The sequence below is a fragment of the Prionailurus viverrinus genome, chromosome D3 (assembly GCF_022837055.1).
Source record: "Prionailurus viverrinus isolate Anna chromosome D3, UM_Priviv_1.0, whole genome shotgun sequence".
Classification (NCBI taxonomy): Eukaryota; Metazoa; Chordata; class Mammalia; order Carnivora; family Felidae; genus Prionailurus; species Prionailurus viverrinus.
In genome coordinates, this window is record NC_062572.1 from 8713080 (window position 1) to 8732975 (window position 19896).

A 19896-nucleotide genomic window follows, 5' to 3' on the forward strand; every position below is an offset into this window, starting at 1 on the left:
TCAAGGGTTGACACTTAACTGACTGAGCCACCCAGGCACTCCAATTGGTTGATTTTCAGTAGCTTTTGTAGGAAAGCTATATGAGTTGGGATGCTTTAAGTTGCAAGTAACAGGAAAAAAAAACCCACAGAAAATCTAACTCAAACTAACTTTAACAATAAGGAGAAATATTGGCTCATGGAAATGAAAAGTTCAAAATTGGGTCACAGGTGTGGGTTTGGTTCAGGCTGCAGCAGCTGCTGCTTCTTTTCCTTCTCCTTTTTATTTTATTTTTTGAGAGACAGAGCATGAGTGGGGGTGGTCAGAGAGAGAGGGAGACAGAGGATCCGAAGCAGGCTCTCCGCTGACAGCGGCAAGCCCTATGTGGGGTTTGAACTCACGACCCACGAGATTATGGCCTGAGCTGAAGTCAGACACTCAACTGACTGAGCCACCCAGGTGCCCCTCTCCTTTTTCTTTTTTTAAAAATTTTTTTTAAACTTTTTTTAACGTTTATTTTTGAGACAGAGACAGAGCATGAATAGGGGAGGAGCAGAGAGAGAGGGAGACACAGAATCTGAAACAGGCTCCAGGCTCTGAGCTGTCAGCACAGAGCCCGACGCGGGGCTCGAACTCACGGACCGTGAGATCATGACCTGAGCCGAAGTCGGACGCCCAACCGACCAAGCCACCCAGGCGCCCCTTTTTTAAATTTTTAAAAATGTTTTTATTTATTTTTGAGACAGAGGGAGACAGAGCATGAGTAGGGGAGGGGCAGAGAGAGGGGGAGACACAGAATCCGAAGCAGGTTCCAGGCTCTGAGCTGTTAGCACAGAGCCCGACACAAGGCTCGAACTCAGGGAGTGTGAGGTCACAACCTGAGCTGAAGTCAGACGCTCAACTGACTGAGCCACCCAGGTGCCCCTCCCTCTCATTTTTCTTTTTAAAATTCACTCAGCTCTCCTTTCCTCCACGTGACTTATCCTAAGGCTAGTTTCTCTGATAAACTTTCAATAATAAGGTGGCTTGCAGCAGCAGCTGAGGCTAGCTTCCTCTTTCACATCCAGTGGGAGCGAGAGCCTTACCTCATGTATCCATTAAACAAAAGTTCTTGGACCAACCTAAACTAATCTTCGTGGCCAGGAAATTCACTCTTTAAGCATCATACCTGGTCCAAATTTAATTGTAGGGGGGGGGATAAAATTATACCAATTAATTTCTACCAATGAGGGCCCATCAGTGATGCTGGAAGTAGAGTCAATCCCACCCAAACCTCATGGCAGCTGCAAAATGGGGAAGGGACAGCTCAGGAAAGAAGGGGAACAGAGGAGATAGATGCTGCTACTTAATTAGGTAAGTAGTTATACTTCCCCAAACTGTGTGTACCCAGAAAATAAAGCTTGCAACTTTATATTTATAATCTGGTGGAGAAACGTTCAAATTTAGTTGAGAAAAATCACCTGGGCAGGGATAGCCAATAAGCTGCTAGAAATACATATTTGGGATTTGGTAAGAAATTAAGGATAGTGATGTAAATCTGGCTCTCTTCACTGATAGAAAACACTTGGAAAAAAACCGAGCTACTAAAAAGGACTGACTTCTCTAAATCTAACCATGAAAAGTTTCTGTAACAGTGATTTCTTGAATTATTTAGCATCTGCAAATAGATAAAAAAGGATTTATACCACTGAGAAGCAATATTTAGCTGAAATATTTATGTCATTAATGATTCTACCAATTCTCCATACTTTTCTTTTGCACTGGCCCTAGAGTTTCTAAAAATGAGTCCATGAGTTCCTGAAGAACACACTCGGATATGAACCACCTGCTAATATGTTCTGTCCTGGCTCAAGGGGACAGGACTCCAACAGAGGGGAGCTTCCATAAGAGGAGTGCACTGGGATACTGAATGAAAATGAGACTTTGAATCATACGCATATATTAATGAAGTGATGTCAAGAAGGTTGGACTCCTTCAAGTTTTCAAGTTTTGGGCATTCTACAGATGTGCTAATGATTTTAAACTCAATGGTGAACTTACAGGGATTGAGGAATATTTGAATAACTTACAAGATTTCTGAAGTATCACTAGCCCCTAAAATTCTAAACTCTACAAATGTAACATCTCCAAACTAATGGTTCGTCCTTAGCTGTACCCCTTCAGGTTTGAAAGAGTTCTCTGGAGCCATTGAGGGAAGTTTGAAATAGAGCTTATGAAGTGGCAGGTAGAATTCTTTCATAGCGCCAGGAATCCCATGGCAGGAGCAGATGGTATGAGACACCCACTACTCAGCATGGTCCATCGACTAGCTCCTGGGCCCTAAGTTGTTGTTACTGTTCTGTGAGAAGATAGCGAGCTTATGCCAGAATTTAGGCCAAATACATTACTAAGCATTTGTGTTAATTCAGCTGTTGTTGTTGTTGTTGTTGTTGTTAATAGTACTATTTTATCAAAGAATGCAGTCAGTTCCTCTTTTTTTTTTTTTTTTTTTTTAAGGTTTACTTATAGTGAGAGAGAGCACAAGTCGGGGAGGGGCAGAGAGAGGGAGAGAGAGAGAATCCCAAGCAGGTTTTGCACCGTCAGCCCAATGCAGGGCTCAAATTCACGAACCATGTGGTCACGACCTGAACCGAAATCCAGAGTCTGATGCTTAACCCACTGAGCCACCCAGGTGGCCCAGAAGTCAATTCTGATGAAAAATCCCTTGTCTCATTACAGTCCAGTGCTTTGTGCAGCATAAGATAAAGCCTATAAATGACCCAGGGGGGAAACAGGACTTCTAAACGTTTATGCCATTTGCATGCTACCAAGGGAGATTGTTATTGTTATTAAACTAGAAACTAGAAAAACCACAGTGAAGAGGTACATCAAGCCAAATTACTCGAACAAGGGACAGTGGATGTTCTTTGAGCCAGAGACTCGAAGGAGAGAAAGCTGAAGAGGAAAGGCTTTCTGGTTAGTGGCATCACATCTGGGTAAGTTTCCAGCAGGCAGAAATGGGAAGGCATTCTGTGATGAGGGAGCAGTGTGATCAAAGGCACAGGTTGAAAGTGTTTAGCACCCGTTCATAAGGTAAAAGGTGAAGAAGGAAGCCGATGGCAAGAAAAGGAGCATCAGGAATGACAGATTAGACATTTCTCAGCCTGGACATCTTTGGCAATGCCAGTATTCGCTTGAGGGAAATATTTAGAGGTATGCTTGTGCTGTGTGTGCCGGGGCTGTTTGTGAACAGTACCTGCGAAACCGGTAACGGTGGTTGCCTCTGTGGAGGATACAGGGCTGGCAGGAGTCAGGAGTGGAGGATGACTTACTTTTCACTGTCTCTCTGGTATCTTTTGAACTTTCTACCATCAGCATCTATCTATTACGTGTCCCTCCAAAAGTAACTTGAAAATATTTTTTAAAATAGGTAAGCTATGCCAACTTTTTAGATTTGTGTCTTCCCCAAATGGAAATCACAGTGATCCTTCACAATGCCATGCCATCTAAAATTTATGGACGAAAGCAAAGATGAAATAGGTCAGCTTATGTTACCCTAGCGCTCAAAACTCTCTCTCTCAAAAGCAAAAAACAAAACAAAAAAAAAAACCCCAAAACCACCTTCCCCATTTTACAAAGGGTATTAGCCAATGATCTTTCAATGGCCAGTGAGGTCCTACATGCCTACATGGGTTGGAAGCCCTCTGCCCAGTAAACTCCTTCTCCCAGGTAGCATGTAACTTGCCGTTTCACTTCCTCCAAGTCTTCACTCAGATGGTGTCATTTCCATGAGGTCTTTCGTGACCTCTCTATTTGCAATTGCTACCTACCACCACTGGCACTCCCTAGTGTCTTTCCTGCTTTGCTTTTCTGTGGTCTTTATCACCCTGTGACATATTAATTATTTACTTATTTATTTTCTTATTGTCTGTCTCCTCTCCCTAGCATGTAAACACTATGAGGATAGAGATTTTTGTCTGATTTGTTCTTTGCTAATCCCCAGCTCCTAAAATTGTTCTTGTGTAGTAGATTACCAAAAAAAAAAAAAAAAAAGATCTCACAAATTATTTGCAACACCCCCCTCTTCAAAAGCTGGAGTCTGATTCCCCAGCTGGAATCATGGCTTGCCTTGGGCTTTATCAATTAGATGCAATAGAAGTGATATTCTGTGAGTTCCAAGCCTAGGCCTTAAGAGGCCTGGCAGTTTCCCCTGTTAAAGTAGGAACTTTTCCTCAGCATGAGAATAAATGCAGCACAGTATAGACTTATGGAGGATGAGGAACCATGTGGTGAGAGGCCTCTGCTGGCCCCGCAGGCCCCCGCCATGCCTGTTGTCTACTGAGGCCCTAGACCTGAAAGTGAAGCCATCCAAAATGTCCAGCCACAGCTAAGCCAGCCTAAACCAGAAGGACTCAGTCGAATTGTGAGAAACAACAAATGTTTGTTATTTTGGTTTGTTATCCATAAAAAACTAACTAATGCAGCTTTGTACATAGTAGGTGGTCAGTAAATACTTAAGAAATTAATAAATGTTGCTGTTATTAATTTGGTACCAAAAAATCCCAGTTAGTTGAGAAACATTGCTTCTAGTGAGCCCTTTTGATTCTCACTGCAACATTATTATGCTGTAGAAAGTTACAGCCCACTTGGATTTTATTACATTGGCTCTGTATTCAAACTTAGATTCAAATTTTGACTATACATGTTAAAATAGCATAGCCTTGAAAAGTCAGTCTCTCTCAGCTACAGTTTCCTCTTCTGAGAGTAAGTGCTTACACCATAGGAATATTGTGAAGATCAGAGGTCATGTATGTAAAATGTGTACTACAGTTCCTGGCACCTGGGGTCATAGCCATTACAGCTGTACACTCTTCCTCTCTTCTTCCTCTTGGAAGAAAAGAATTCACAGACCAGATGTTCATGTCTGACTTCCGAGAGTCCCAGAAATCTGGAAATAATAGACGTGGATAAAAGGTAGTGAAAGGGAATTGTAAGTACGTGAACTGTAATGGGCAATCACTATCTTACACACAATTTAAGAATTAACCTGTATTTCAAAAGAATTTGGGAGCTCTACTGATACTGTCCAAGGACCCGGCATGTTGCATAATGTCCACTAGGGGGCCATAAACGCATTTGTGGAGGAAGAGTGTTCCTTCAAGCTATGTATGCACCTGCCTGATAGATAGTAAATGTTACTTTAATTTTGTTTGGCTGCGACACTTAGACTTTTTAAATAGTTTGTTTTGCACTTAAAATTATTAAAAGGTTTATTTATTCTTTTTAAGGTATTAGAAGAACTCATAATGTATGTTTTCAAGAAAGTCAGCCCTTGCAAGTTATTTTTGAAAAGAATATGTGTTCTAATACACTAGTGATTCAACCAAGGTAATGAATTCTCTGGTATTTATTTTTCTTTTTCTGAATATGGGCACATAGTAAGGAATTAAGCTTTGTAATCAGTTATATTTTTTAAAAAAGCTAATATATAACTTGTAGAAATCACCTTACAAAGTGAAGAGGAAACCATGAAAAAGATAATAGTAGATGATATAACTGCTTAATGGTAGCAATGATGATTTAGTGTCAAGAAAGTTCTAAAAATATCCTATTACTGGATTTTTATATTAAGTGATACCAAGATAGAAATATATTACCTAATAATACTTTGCATTTATATATTGCCTTCTGAGTCTTTAAAATTTTTTTTAATGTTTATTTACTTTTGAAGGGGGGGAGGGGCAGAGAGAGACAGAGACAGAATCTGAAGCAGGCTCCAGGCTCTGAGCTGTCAGCACAGCTCAACCCACGAACCATGACATCATGACCTGAGCCAAAGATGGACGCAACCGGCTGAGCCATCCAGGCGCCCCTGTTGTCATTTTTTAACGTCAGGTTATTTGGTATCTTATAAAACACCTCCCCCCAACACTGGAAAAGTTGCTAGATGAATTTGGCAGGTGTTCCTGACATTTTGGCATCAAGAAACACTGCTGAGCTAATGTCTAGCCTCAGGTTAACATCAACATCACATAAATTCTAAGAATCTCATTTTTTATCTAACAACACCTCAATTTAAAAAGTATCCCAGAAGTTGTAATGCAATAATAAAAAGATAACATAATTAAGAGCTGGCAAAGGATTTGAATAGATATTTTGCCAAAGAAGATATACAAATGACTGAAAAGCACATGAAAAGATGCTCACCATCATTAGTAGTTAGGGAAATACAAATTAAAACTTTAAATCTGTGAATTGTACAGTATGTGAATTCTGTATCAATAAAGCTGTTTTTAAAAAGGGAGCCCCAGGATAAAAGGGCATTTGGGATGTCAAGACAACCTTGAAAGTATAGGTGTAATGTAGGACAAATAACAACAAGAAAGAGAATATAGGCAGCAGGCTGTTTGTAAACCTCTACCCTCACCTGGGTCTCCAGCAGGTTCTGTTTGAACAGCTCTGTTTTCTTATATCTCCCTTAGGCGTATGATTGCAGGCCATTAAAAATATATATTGATCATATAAAAACATAGAATTAAAAACATTTTCTTCCAGTGTCTGATTTATCTTGCAGCTTTCACATGTCTTACTAAGAATATATTTTACTATTTTCTTGGCCTGTCAAATGAAGTTGCCATTTAAAAATTTTTTTTTCAACATTTATTTATTTTTTTGGGGACAGAGAGAGACAGAGCATGAACGGGGGAGGGGCAGAGAGAGAGGGAGACACAGAATCAGAAACAGGCTCCAGGCTCTGAGCCATCAGCCCAGAGCCTGACGTGGGGCTCGAACTCACGGACCGCGATATCGTGACCTGGCTGAAGTCGGACGCTTAACCGACTGCGCCACCCAGGTGCCCCTGAAGTTGCCATTTTAAAATACACTAAAAATATTGCAGCTCACATAGAAAAAAGAAAATACTTTTTTTTTTTTTTTGGTAAGTTTTTAAAAATCTATCCTGACTAACCTGTTTATTTCCAGATTAAAGATTTGAGTCTTATTTAATAAGACTTTTTTTTCTGCTTGTTTTTCAAATAACGTAGTACTTTTCTTTACATTTTGTAGAGTGCTTGCTGAGGCAATTGTTCTTTTCACATCAAGTCAAGAAGAAGTTACTCTTGCTGTTACCCCACTCAGTGTTTGCCTTAAGAGTTCCAGTGACGAACCAGTGGGTAAGGACTACATCTGTCAGGGCACTTGGATGGAATGTCACTTCCTGATTTTCTTGATTACTGACCACAGTAAACATTAGTGGCATGACATTTATTCTTGTCTAAAAAGCAGTAAGATGTAGAAAGATCATTAAAATTTTTGAGAGATCCAGGAAATGGAACATAACCAATAATTAAAATATTTGGCTTTGAAATTCAGGTTGTTTTATTTTTATATTAATTAATTGATTGATTTTTTAATTTATATCCAAGCTAGCATATAGTGCAACAATGATTTCAGGAGTAGATTCCTTAATGCCTCTTAACCCATTTAGCTTATCCCCCCTCTCACACCCCCTCTGGCAACTCTCTGTTTGTTTTCTATATTTAAGTCTTTTATGTTTTATTCCCCTCCTTGTTTTTATATTATTTTTGCTTCCCTTCCCTTATGTTCATCTGTTTTGTATCTTAAATTCTTCATGTGAGTGAAATAATATGATATTTGTCTTTCTCTAATTTCGCTTAGCATAGTACCTTCTAGTTCCATCCACACAGTTTCAAATGACAAGATTCTTTTTGATTGCCGAGTAATACCCCATTGTATATATATATATACCACGTCTTCTTTATACATTCATCCATAGATGGACATTTGGGCTCTTTCCATACTTTGGCTATTGTTGATAGCGCTACTGTAAACATTGGGGTGCATGTGCCCCTTCGAAACAGCACAACCGTATCCCTTGGATAAATACCTAGTAGTGCAATTGCTGGGTCGTAGGGTAGTTCTATTTTTAATTTTTTGAGGAACCTCCATATTGTTTTCCAGAGTGGCTGCACCAGTTTGCATTCCCACCAGCAGTGCAAAAGAGATCCTTTTTCTCCGCATCCTCGCCAACATCTGTCGTTGCCTGAGTTGTTAATGTTAGCCATTCTGACGGCTGTGAGGTGGTATCTCATTGTGGTTTTGATTTGTATTTCCCTGATGATGAGTGATGTTGAGCATTTTTTCATGTGTCACTTGGCCATCTGGATGTCTTCTTTGGAGAAGTGTCTATTCATGTCTTTTGCACATTTCTTAACTTATTATTTGTTTTTTTGGGTGTTGAGTTTGATAAGTTCTTTACAGATTTTGCATACTAACCCTTTATCTGATATGTCATTTGCAAATATCTTCTTCCATTCTGTCGGTTGACTTTTGGTTGTGCTGATTGTTTCCTTCGCTGTGCAGAAGCTTTTTATTTTGATGAAGTCCCAATATTTCATTTTTGCTTTGGTTTCCCTTGCTTCTGGAGACCTGTTGAGTAAGAAGTTGCTGTGGCCAAGGTCAAAGAGGTTTTTGCCTGCTTTCTCCTCTAGGATTTTGATTGTTTCCTGTCTTACATTTAGGTCTTTCATCCATGTTGAGTTTGTTTTTGGAAATTCAGGTGTTTTAAAATTAGGAGAATGGTGGGGTGCCTGGGTGGCTTAGTTGTTTAAGCATTCGACTTCAGCTCAGGTCATGATCTCATGGTTCATTAGTTAGACCCTTGCATCAGGCTCTGTGCTGCCAGCTCAGAGCCTGGAGCCTGGTTTGGATTCTGTGTCTCCCTCTCTCTCTGCCCCTTCCCCACAAGAGCATGGGCATGCATGTTCACTCTCTCTCTCTCAAAAATAAACATTAAAAAAGATTTAAAAATATACAATTAGGAGAATGGTTACTGAGAAAAGTATATCTTCAGTTAAGATTTTAAGATCTGTTTTTCATCTTTTTTTTAAAGGTTTTTTTTTTGTTTTGTTTTGTTTTTAGTAATTTCTACAACCACTGTGGGGCTCAAACTCACAACCCCAAGATCAAGAGTTGCATGCTTTTCCAAAAAGCCAACCAGGTGCCCCTGTTTTTCATCTTTTATCACCCTTTGTGTTTGGCACAAAAAAAAAAAAAAAATTAAGAGGCAGCAATCCAATTGAGATTATCTTTGTCACCTAAGAAGAAAAAGTAGCTCCAAATTAGAGATGTAAGATATTCCAGATGGCAAATACACACGGCAGAAAATGTGACTATGTCTTAAGTCAGCTCTTCCAAGAGTTACCTGGATTTAATGGAGAAACTAAGGCATGATTAAATTGGGAGTTTTGCTACCAAGAAAATTGGCTAGGGTCTTTCAGACACAAGCTGTTTGAGACTCTTTAATTTTGGGTAATTGTGTGTGTGTGTGTGTGTGTGTGTGTGTGTGAGAGAGAGAGAGAGAGAGAGAGAGAGAGAGAGAGAGAGATAGCAGTAAAGAATATTAAGGGAGGGAATTATTTGAAGTGAAAAACCAGTAGAGCCAGGGCTAAAATTGGATCAGATGACTTTTGTGGTATTTAGTTGGTGCCATGTTCTTTTCTAAACAGTTTCCAGTTGTGAATTCATGTAATGTTTGTAACAACTCTGTGATGTGGGTACTATTATGCCCATTTTTCCATGTGAAGAATATGAAGCACAGAGAAACTAAGTGACTTGCCTGGTGTCACACAGTTAGTAGTGCTGGAATATTATCTGAATGTAGGCTTCAAGGCACAGGCCCAATACCACTGTGTTATTATTGTTTCTCTGAAGTCTTATCTAGCATTGTTATTTGACACCCAGAAGTGCATGATTTGGAAAATATATGCTTATTCTAGTAAAAGGGTCTGTTTTATATTCCGTAGTGCCATTTCTGAATAAAGATGGCCATTGTGTCTCACCAGGAGACACTGTCCCTTGTGAGAAGCTTTCTAATGAGTAGTTATAGTTATGGTTGACTGGGGACTTATGGGCACAAGTAGCAATTGGAGACCCAATTATTCATTTTATTTTTTAAGTTTTTTTAAACATTCATTCATTTTTGAGAGACAGAGACAGAGTGCAAGTGGGGGAGGGACAGAGAGAGTGGGAGACACAGAATCTGAAGCAGGCTCCAGGCTCCGAGTTGTCAGCACAGAGCCTGATGCGGGGCTCGAACCCATGAACTGTGAGATCATGACCTGAGCCAAAGTTGGATGCTTAACTCCCGAGCCCCATCTGTTTATTATTGAACTTACTCTGTACTAGTACACTGGGAGTGACATGAGCCTTCTTGTTTGATAATAATGTATTTTTAGGGTAGTGTTTGATCCTTTTAAAAAGTATATACTGTTTATCCTTTGTTCTTACATAATTCATGTCCATTGAAGAAAATAAAAAACACAAACACTAAAAAAAAAAAAAAAAAGTCACCTGAAATCCCACTATCCAGAAGTAAGCAGTTTTAATAGTTTGGGACATCTCCTTGTATACTTTAGATTTAATGACAGAAGATTGGTTGAGTGAAAGTAATGAAATACTGTGAAGCTATTAAAAGTAATTCAATAAAAAAAGGGCAGAGGACCTAAATACCCATTTTTCCAAAGAAGGCATACAGATGGCCACAGACATATAAAAAGATGCTCAACATCGCTCATCAGCAGGGAAATGCAAATCAAAACCACAATGAGGATGTGAGGGTGACCTGGCTGCAACATCTGTCACCCCATCCATTGCCAGGGTTGCTTTGGCTAATCTGTCTGGCTAGGCAGGTGTCCCCTTCCTCCCTTACCGCTTGATGTGTGTCCCTCCAGAAGCTGTGTGCTCAGTTGAAGAGGATGACCTTCCCTGATAGAGGACTGTTTTTTGGTCAACGGTATACAAGTAGCTGCTCTCCCCTGCTACAACCTTCAAACAAGCTCTCACGGTCCTTTTGCAGGAGAACTTGGGTAGTCAAGCTTCCAAGACTTGAGACACATACAAATGAGGTGCTGCATGTGGTAGTCTGTCTTCCTTTAAAGAAAAAAAAAAAAAACACAACACACAATGAGATAATCATCTTAAAGCTGTCAGAATGGCTAAAATAAAAAACATAGAAATAGTAAGTGTTGGCGAGGATGTTGAGAAAAAAGAACTCTTGTGCACTGATGGTGGGAATATAAATTGGTGCAGCCTCTGTGTAAAATAGTATAGAGTTTCCTGAAAAAATTAAAAATTGAAATACTAGGGGCATGTGGGTGGCTCAGTTGGTTAAGCGTCCGACCCTTGATTTCAGCTCAGGTCATGGTCTCATGGTTTGTGAGATTGAGCCCTGTCTCGGGCTCTGTGCTTGGGATCTTCTCTCTACCTCTCTCTCTGCACCTTCGCTGCTTGTGCTTGCTGTCTCTCTCTCTCTCTCTTAAATAAACTTAAAAAAAAAAACCCAAATACAATATGATCCAATAATTCCACTATTGGGTATTTACCCAAAGGAAATGTAAACACTGACTTGAAAAGATATATGCACCCCTGTGTTCACTGTAGCATTATTTAGAACAGCCAAGATTCGGAAGCAACCCAAGTCCATCCATAGATGAATGGATAAAGAAGATGTGGTATGTATATAATGTAATATTACTCAGCCATAAAAAAGAATGAAATTTTTCCATTTAAAACAACGTGGGTGTACCTAAAGGATATAATGCTAAATGCAATAAATCAATCAGAGAAGGACAAATACTATATGATTTCACTCATGTGGAATTTAAGAAACAAATGAACGAACAAAGAAGAGAAACAAACAAAAAGCATTCTCTTTTATTTTTTTTAATGTTTATTTATTTTTGAAGGAGAGAGAGAGACAGAGCATGAGCAGGGGTGGGCAGAGAGAGAGGGAGACACAGAATCTGAAGCAGGCTCCAGGCAGAGCCCAATGTGGGGCTTGAACTCATGAGCTGTGATATCATGACCTGAGCCAAAGACTTAACTGACTGAGCCACCCAGGTGCCCCAGCATTCTCTCTCTTTTTAAAAAAAAATTTTTTTTTTTACGTTTATTTTTGAGAGACAGAGACAGAGCACAAGTGTGGGAGGGGCAGAGAGAGAATGAAACACAGAATCCCAAGCAGGCTCCAGGCTCTGAGCTCTGAGCTGTCAGCACGGAGCCCGATGTGGGGCTTGAACCCACAAGCTGTGAGATCATGACCTGAACTGAAGTTGGACAATTAACCAACTGAGCCACCCAGGCGCCCCTTGCCCATTCTCGTAAGTATAGAGAACAAACCAGTGGTTGGCAGAGGGAAGGTAAGTAGGGGGATGGTTGATACAGATAAAGGGGATTAAGAATACACTTATATTGATGAATACTGAGGAATGTATAGAATTGTTGAATTATATATGTGAAACTAATATAACAGTGTATGTTAATTACACTTCAAGTAAGGTGTAAAAAGAAAATGGAAGAAAAGGTACTCGTGTGTGTGTATATATTTCTGAGCATTTATATCAAACACTTTGCTGTGAAAAACAAAATAATTTATTCTTGTCACTTATGTTTCTGTGGGTTTATGAGGCTCAGCTAGACAGTTCTCACTTGGGGGTCTTTCATGCAATTGTAGTTAGATAGCGGCTGGGTCTGGAATCATCTGAAGACATCCAAGATGTCTGGTAGTTGATCTTGGGAACACAGTTGGGCCGTTAACCAGAGTGACTGCATAGATATGGCCTCTCCATTAACTTGGACTTCATATAGCATGAACTCAGCATGGTGGCTGAATTCCAAGAGTGAGTGTTATAGGATAGAGGAAGTGGATAGAGAATAGAGGAAGTAGAAGTTGCCAGTCTCTTCAGAAACCAGCACCAGGTCATTTCACCTATAGCGCCATATCCTATTGGTCGCAGTAGTCAGAGAGCCCTCCTACCCAAATTCAGGAGAGGGGGCATAGACATAGACCCCATCTCTCAGTGAAGGGATGTCAAAGGACTTGTGGCTATTTTTAATCTACCACTTACAGTTGTATTTTCATATTAAAATTTAACAAATGGGGTGCCTGGGTGGCTCAGTGGGTTAAGCATCCGACTCTTGATTTCAGCTCACGTCATGATCTCACAGTTTGTGAGATCGAGTCCCACATTGGGCTCTGTGCTGACAGTGTGGAACCAGCTTGGGATTCTCTCTCTCCATCTCTCTGTGTCTCCATGCTCACACATGCTCGCTCTCTCTCTCTCAAAAAAAAAAAAAAAAAAAACATTTTTAAAACATTTCACAAGTACTTCTGGAACTAATTTTATTCTTTATTTTCCTATAATATCGAACAGATTTGACCAGTTCTGTGTACAGTGAGATGTTTGTTGGCCCAGATGAGTTTGACTTCTTTCAAATTGGAGTTGATAGTGAAATAACATTTTGCTTCAAAGAATTGAAGGTAAACAAAAATTTGTGTCAAAATTTCACTGGTAATTTTTAAATAAAGATTTTCAACTATTTTTCTTCTTATTTTCTTTCAGGGAATACTGACGTTTTCAGAAGCTACACATGCTCCTATAGCCATTCATTTTGATTTTCCTGGGAAGTAAGTCCTTGGGAAGTTTTCTGAGTTTTTTTTTTTTAATTGTTATATATCAATAATAAAACCCTTTGGATCGCTTTGCAGTTAATTCACACCTCAGGAATTGCTTACTTTATCAGCAACACTTATCAAACTAGAATTTTGAAGGATGCCATAACAGGGCATTTTTTAATTGGTAATTGAGAAAGATATATTCTGCAGAGTGAAAACACTTATAAATTTGACATGGTGCCAAATAAATTGCCTAATTAGAAAATTATACATGGCTTAAATAAGTCTAATCTCTATGAAGCTATGATATTTTCTATGGTATTTCAGAACTAAAATTTCAAATGAGATTAGGTTAGGATAGATGTGTTTTATGAAATTAGATCTGATGATGTCTAAGGTCCCTTTCAGCCCTTAGGACTGCGTTAACTTTGTGAAAAGACAAAAAGGACTTCTACTTCTATGATCTCCTTTCACTCTTGAATTAAGTGTCATTTTTTAATGTTTTCCCAGTGTCCATCAGAAAATGTGTATGATGTTTGCTCTGACTTTGCCTTTTTTTAGACCTATGGCTTTAAGTATTGATGATATGTTATTGGAAGCTAACTTTATTTTGGCTACATTAGCTGATGAGCCAAGTAGAGCATCTTCTCCGCAGTCACTGTGTCTTTCCCAAAAACAAAAAAGGTAAGGCCAATGTTTCAACGTCTTTATTGTTTGGGAAAAAGCCATTGCAATCTTATTCTGAAATAATTCATTGGCATTCATTTAGGAAACAGTCGAGGAACAAAACATTAGATCAGTTTGACTGAATCAGGAAGAGCTATGGTAGGACCTAACTAGCATTGAGATATCCTCAGTCATGTGTTAGAAATTTGCTTTTTCTGTTCTGATCAGAATTTAATAGTTTTGGTTTATCTTTGTTACTACCCAAAACTCATTTCCATTTTTGGTAGTCATTTTTTAGGAGGGATATGGTGTTAAGCTTCACCGGACAGTTTTTATTCACTGCCTAGAACTCTCTTTCTCAGACAAGGAGACAGCCATTGTTTTTCTTTCCTTTTTTTGTCTCTTAGTAACTTTTTTTTTTTTTTTTTTTTTTTTTTTTTTTTGGTGCAGGGTTCTTCACTGTAAAAGTAGCTTAAAGGTACTATGGGAAATTTGGAAAATACAGAAAAGTAGAAAGAAGATAATCAAAATCGCACTACCTAGAGATAGCCACTGCTAACATTTGCCTCACCTTTTTTTCTCTTATTTTGCATATACTTGCGTTTTAAAATAAGATCAGGATCATATAGCATATGTAGTTTTGTATCTTGTTTTTCCCCCACAGAATATATTGTGAATATGTTCCAGTATCACTGATTATGATTCGGAAACATGGTTTTTCTTTAAGATTTTATTTCTAAGTAATGTCTGCATACAACATGGGGCCCGAACTCACAACCGTGAGATCAAGAGTCACATGCTCTACAAACTGAGTTGGCCAGGTGGCCCTGGAAACATGATTTTTATTGACTGTATAAAATATTATCATACAGATGTTTAGTATTTGACTTTTTTTCTAACTTTTGGTCCTGTTACTACATCACAGGTTTGTCTCATGCACACTGGGTTGCTTTACTGAAGAATTTGAATCTGTAGGGAGAATTTCTAAATAATCATATAGGTAAATTTTAACTTTCAACAACTAGTTCTGTGTTGTTTCAATATATTCTCTAAACCAGTGTTATCACTGTCATCCCATATTGCTTCATCAGTTATATGAAAATATATATTTCCAGGCAAACAGTTCATTCATTTAATCTCTTAATACCTCAGGTCAGAGCCGCTGAGTTCAAATTCAGAGGCTGGTAAAAATGTAACCAGCAAGGCCCCAGAATGTATCCTGAGAAAAGTAGCACCTAAAAGGCTTTATCCGAAGGAGACTCTCACAGATGTCTCTGCACTGGAAAACTGTGGCAGCCCCATAATGAAAAGAGCGAATGGAGACGGGAGTGAAGTGTCGGAAAGCAGCGTCAGCGACACGGAGGAGGTGCCGGGGTCTCCGTATCTGAGGAAGGTAAAGGGAAAGCGTTGAGACGCGACCGACCCGACCGTGTCTCAGTCAGGAATTCTCATCATCTGTCTCCTTTTGCAGTCTCCTTGCCCAAGCTCACCCCAATATCCTGAATTTAGTTCATCCTTACTTTTTGATAGGGCAGAGGTGAAACCAGTCTGAGATGGTGCAAAGACTGACTTATATAGGCTGTCCGTACAAAAGAGTTAAAAATTGCTCATTGAGTAACAAAGTATATTCAAGTAGAGATTTGGGTCATTTGTTTAAAAGAATAAATTATGATTTCTTACAAGATACTTATCTGTGAGTACAAATACTTTGCTAAAGTCTTATAATTTCTTTTCTAAAATAAGTGTCCTCATTTTAGTTTTCAAATTTGGCTGGGAAACCATTTACTCATTGTAGTACAAATACAAATTTCATCCTAACAAACATCATAAATTTTTTCATTGTGGAGTCCCAGCTAATAACATTTGTATTACCAACATTTTACTAGGTGGATAATAAGCTTTATGGAGTGCTGTTGTGTTAAACCTTATTATATCTATTGAGCTGAAGATAAATAGGATTTATTAGAAAACTGAAGTATCTGAAATACCAGTCCCAATTTAACATGTTTACATTAATGTTTTATTCAAGCTTCTTTTACTGGAAATATGAGTTTCTTAGAATTAGAAAATTGAAGGGAGAAAGAATATTTGTAAAAGTCGCTATCTTTTATGCTGTATAAAAGATTTTTAGAATAGTAAAATTGGGTTGTAAACTCCATTTATTATTCAGTTTGATGCTATGAGTGTTTATTTTTTTCTTTAAAAAATTAAAAAAAAATTTTAACATTTATTTATTTTTGAGAGACAGAACTTGAGCGGGGGAGGGGCACAGAGAGAGGGAGACACAGAGTCTGAAGCAGGCTCCAGGCTGTCAGCACAGAGCCCAACATGGGGCTTAAATCTACCGACCTTGAGATCATGACCTGAGCCGAAGTTGGACACTTAACCAACTGAGCCACCCAGGCACCCCTCTTTAAAAATTTTTAATGTTTATTTTATTTTTGAGAGAGAGAGAGAAAGAGACAGAGCGTGAGCATGGGAGGGGCAGAGAGAGAGGGAAACACAAGATCCGAAGCAAGCTCCGAGTTCTGAGCTGTCAGCACAGAGCCCAATGCGGGGCTCGAACTCACAGACTGCGAGATCATGACCTGAGCTGAAGTTGGAGCTCAACCCACTGAGCCACCTAGGTGCCCCTATAAGTGTTTACTGAATACCTGTTACATTCCTAGCAGTTCACAGTTTTCTCTTCTGTATTCCTAGCTTGGCCATAAGGTGAAAACAGAAATTTGTCCTTTGATTATATGAAAGTGTTTTCCCCGTCCTTTTTTTGGTCACACGTTATGTGCTTACTTTTTCACAGATAACAACACAAAAACATTTTCTGACTGCTTCACCTCCCTGAAATTCATTAAAATTGCCCGTTTCCTCAGTAGAGAAAGTGACATGTATAAAGAACTGTAAGCTCCATGAGCACCATTACAGGTACTCTTCTTCAAATTTCCCATCATGTCACTTAAATTTTAAAAAGGAAATTCTATTTTTAAAGGGAATTATTTGCCTTAATGTGGCAAATTCCTGCAAAACTGAAATTCCAATATGGTTAAGTATTTATCCCCATACCATCTTCCTCCCAAACTACTGTGAGCCTTCAAGTTGGCCTCCATGCCTCCATGCCTCCATTCCCCTGCACTCTGGTTCTCCTCAAAGTATTTTAGAAGATTTTGTGCAAACCTTCTAGCTGAGGATGGAGTACAGGGGTTCAGAGTGCTGGCTCCAGATTTAGAGTTCCTGGGTTCACATCCCTGCTTGCCACTGACTAGCTGTGTGACTAGGACAAGTTACTCCTCTTTGTCTTAGTTTTTTTTTTTTTTTTTATCAGTAAAATGGAGATAATAATAATACTACCCATTAATTAGAACTGTGGAAACTAATTGAACCAATATATGGAGCTGGCACATGGTCGGCGCTCATTAAATGTTATTTTTACACATCACTCTCCTGTCTTCAAAACTCTTGGATCATTCCTTTTTTCCCATGAGATTACACCTAAACTCCTCGGAATGGCATTCGGGGACTGTCCCTAAGATATTTCCTATGCTCTTCACTGGGCCTCCTCCTTCCCTCCCTCTTGCCCCATTACAGAACACACTCCACGCCGGGAATGGCAGATAGGTTTCCTCTCTAGTAACACCACCTGTCAGTCATTTGGTTGGGCAAGCTGAGAATGACTAAAGTTGTATCTCTAGTTGATTAGCAGTTATCTGCCATGCACACTAGAGGGCCATCCCCTGTGAACCAGACTAAAATTGTAGCCATTATGGTGCTAGTGACATTCTTACGATAATATGGCCCATCCTGTTTGTTTCGTTTATTTTTAACTTTTCATTTTAAAATAATTTCACTTCTAAAAAGTTGCAAAATTAGTACAAAGAATTCCTACATACCCTTCTCGCAGACTCTCCAAATGCTAACATTTATGTGTAACAGTACAATTATCAGTTCATCAGAGAAAAATCAGAAAGTACAAATCAGAGATTTTCAGAGATAATCACTATGAACACTTTTATTATTACTCTACCTGTTAAGACTTTTTCTGTGCATATGTACACACTCATACACATGCACATCAATTTTTTTAAATTTTGAAATAAATTCAGGCTCACAGAATTTAGTATATAATTCCCACATACCATTTACCCAGATTCCCTAAATGTTAACAGTCTCCTTTAGTCTGGAACATTTTCAAAATCTTGTTTTGCCTTTCTTTACCTTGACACTTCACTAGAATATCCCTGATTTTGAATTTTCCTGATTTCTTCATGGTTAAATTTCAGCTGTGATTTTTAGTAAGAATACAACAGAATGATGCTGTGTTCTTCTACATCGTATCTGGAGGCACATGATGGAGACTTGCCTTGGTAATCCTAATTTTTATCATATAATTAAGGTGTTATCTGCCAGATCTCTCCACTGTAAAGGCACTTTTTTCTGTTAGTAGTTGAAGGTGTCGTGGTGGAAGGTACTTTGAAACTACATGAATATCCTGTTTCTCATCATACTTTTTGCCTACTAATTTTAGCATCCATTGATGCTTTTTTTGTCTAAAATAGTTATTACTGTGATGCTTGACAAATGGTAATTTTTTGGTGGGTAATTTTTCTACTATCTGATGAAATTGCACTTTAATAACTTTCCTTCCCCTCATCTGTTATTCAGTTATTTAGATCACAAAATACTCTTGGATATTAATCCTACTTTCTGGGTAATGATCCATAACTATCATTTATTTTGTTGCTTGAACTCTCCATATTTGGCCACTGGGAGACTATCTCTTTGGCATGTCTCCAGCATTTTTTGAGCACTTACTTACTTTTGGGAAATTTAAAGTGTGCTAGGCTTAACTTGTATTTTTCTGACTCCAACCCAAATGGAATCAGCCATTTCCCCCAGAGTCCTGGTTCCTTTGATTGGGGATGGTGGACAAAAACAACTTGTGGGTAGTAGGTTTTGTGCTCCTTTGTACTTGGGTTTCCTTGCTTCTAGGGCCTCTCAGCAGACAGAACTAGGAAACATATGCATTTATTGACATATACACACATACTGATCGATTTTTGTATCTATTTGTGTACATACATACATATGTACACGAAAACCCATGCATTCATAATGATACCTCCAGTTCCAGTCCAACACCACCACCCCCTTTTCTTTATAACTCCTGTCTGACAATGAGAAACTTGGCTGTTACTATCCACAACATGTTTACTTATTGTTCAATCCAAGAACGTAGTTTCAGAATTGCTAACCCATACCCCTGGAAAAATGAATCTGCTAACAGAGGTATAATATTTGTGAACATTTTTGTGTCTTTAGCTATAAAGTATATATTCAAAAGACCGTTTTTCAAAGTTACTTAGGGTAGTTTCTTCCTTCACTCATATTTCAGTATGGTTATATTAATCATCATATGGATACCTTTGTTTGCTTGTCTTCCATTCTGGTTCTCCCCAAATCCTTGTTGATTTGGTCTTTGAGTGCTGACCCGTGAACAGCACTAGAAGTCAGAACTATGCAAGCGTCTCTGCAGAGACAAAGAAGGGATCATCACTCCCTTCTTTGTACCCTTTGTAGAGAATACATCTCATTAGTTTTTCATTGATCATTTGTGTTAGTTTTGCACAAATGAGCAGATGCATGTATTTTATTTCTTCTCCTTTCTTATACTATACATGCTGTTTTCTGCTTGGCTTTTTGCACCTACTAGTATGTACTGCAAATCACTCCCTGTCACTTTCTATGTCCCCCACCCCCCCCCCAACAGTTGTGTAGTATTTCACCTGTGATGTACCATAATTAAT

At 38.8% G+C, this 19896-nt stretch overlaps 1 protein-coding gene across 3 annotated transcripts in view; it reads left to right on the forward strand.

Annotated features, from left to right (window-relative positions):
- The window catches only part of RAD9B (RAD9 checkpoint clamp component B), a 29892-nt gene that overhangs the window by 6107 nt on the left and 3889 nt on the right, over positions 1 to 19896 (forward strand). For all 3 annotated transcript variants that reach the window (XM_047828828.1, XM_047828827.1, XM_047828829.1), the window contains exons 5-10: positions 5247 to 5346; positions 7024 to 7130; positions 13191 to 13297; positions 13380 to 13444; positions 13994 to 14116; positions 15251 to 15491. In XM_047828828.1, coding sequence (XP_047684784.1) covers positions 5247 to 5346; positions 7024 to 7130; positions 13191 to 13297; positions 13380 to 13444; positions 13994 to 14116; positions 15251 to 15491 — 743 coding nt within the window. The remainder of the gene's footprint in view (positions 1 to 5246; positions 5347 to 7023; positions 7131 to 13190; positions 13298 to 13379; positions 13445 to 13993; positions 14117 to 15250; positions 15492 to 19896) is intronic.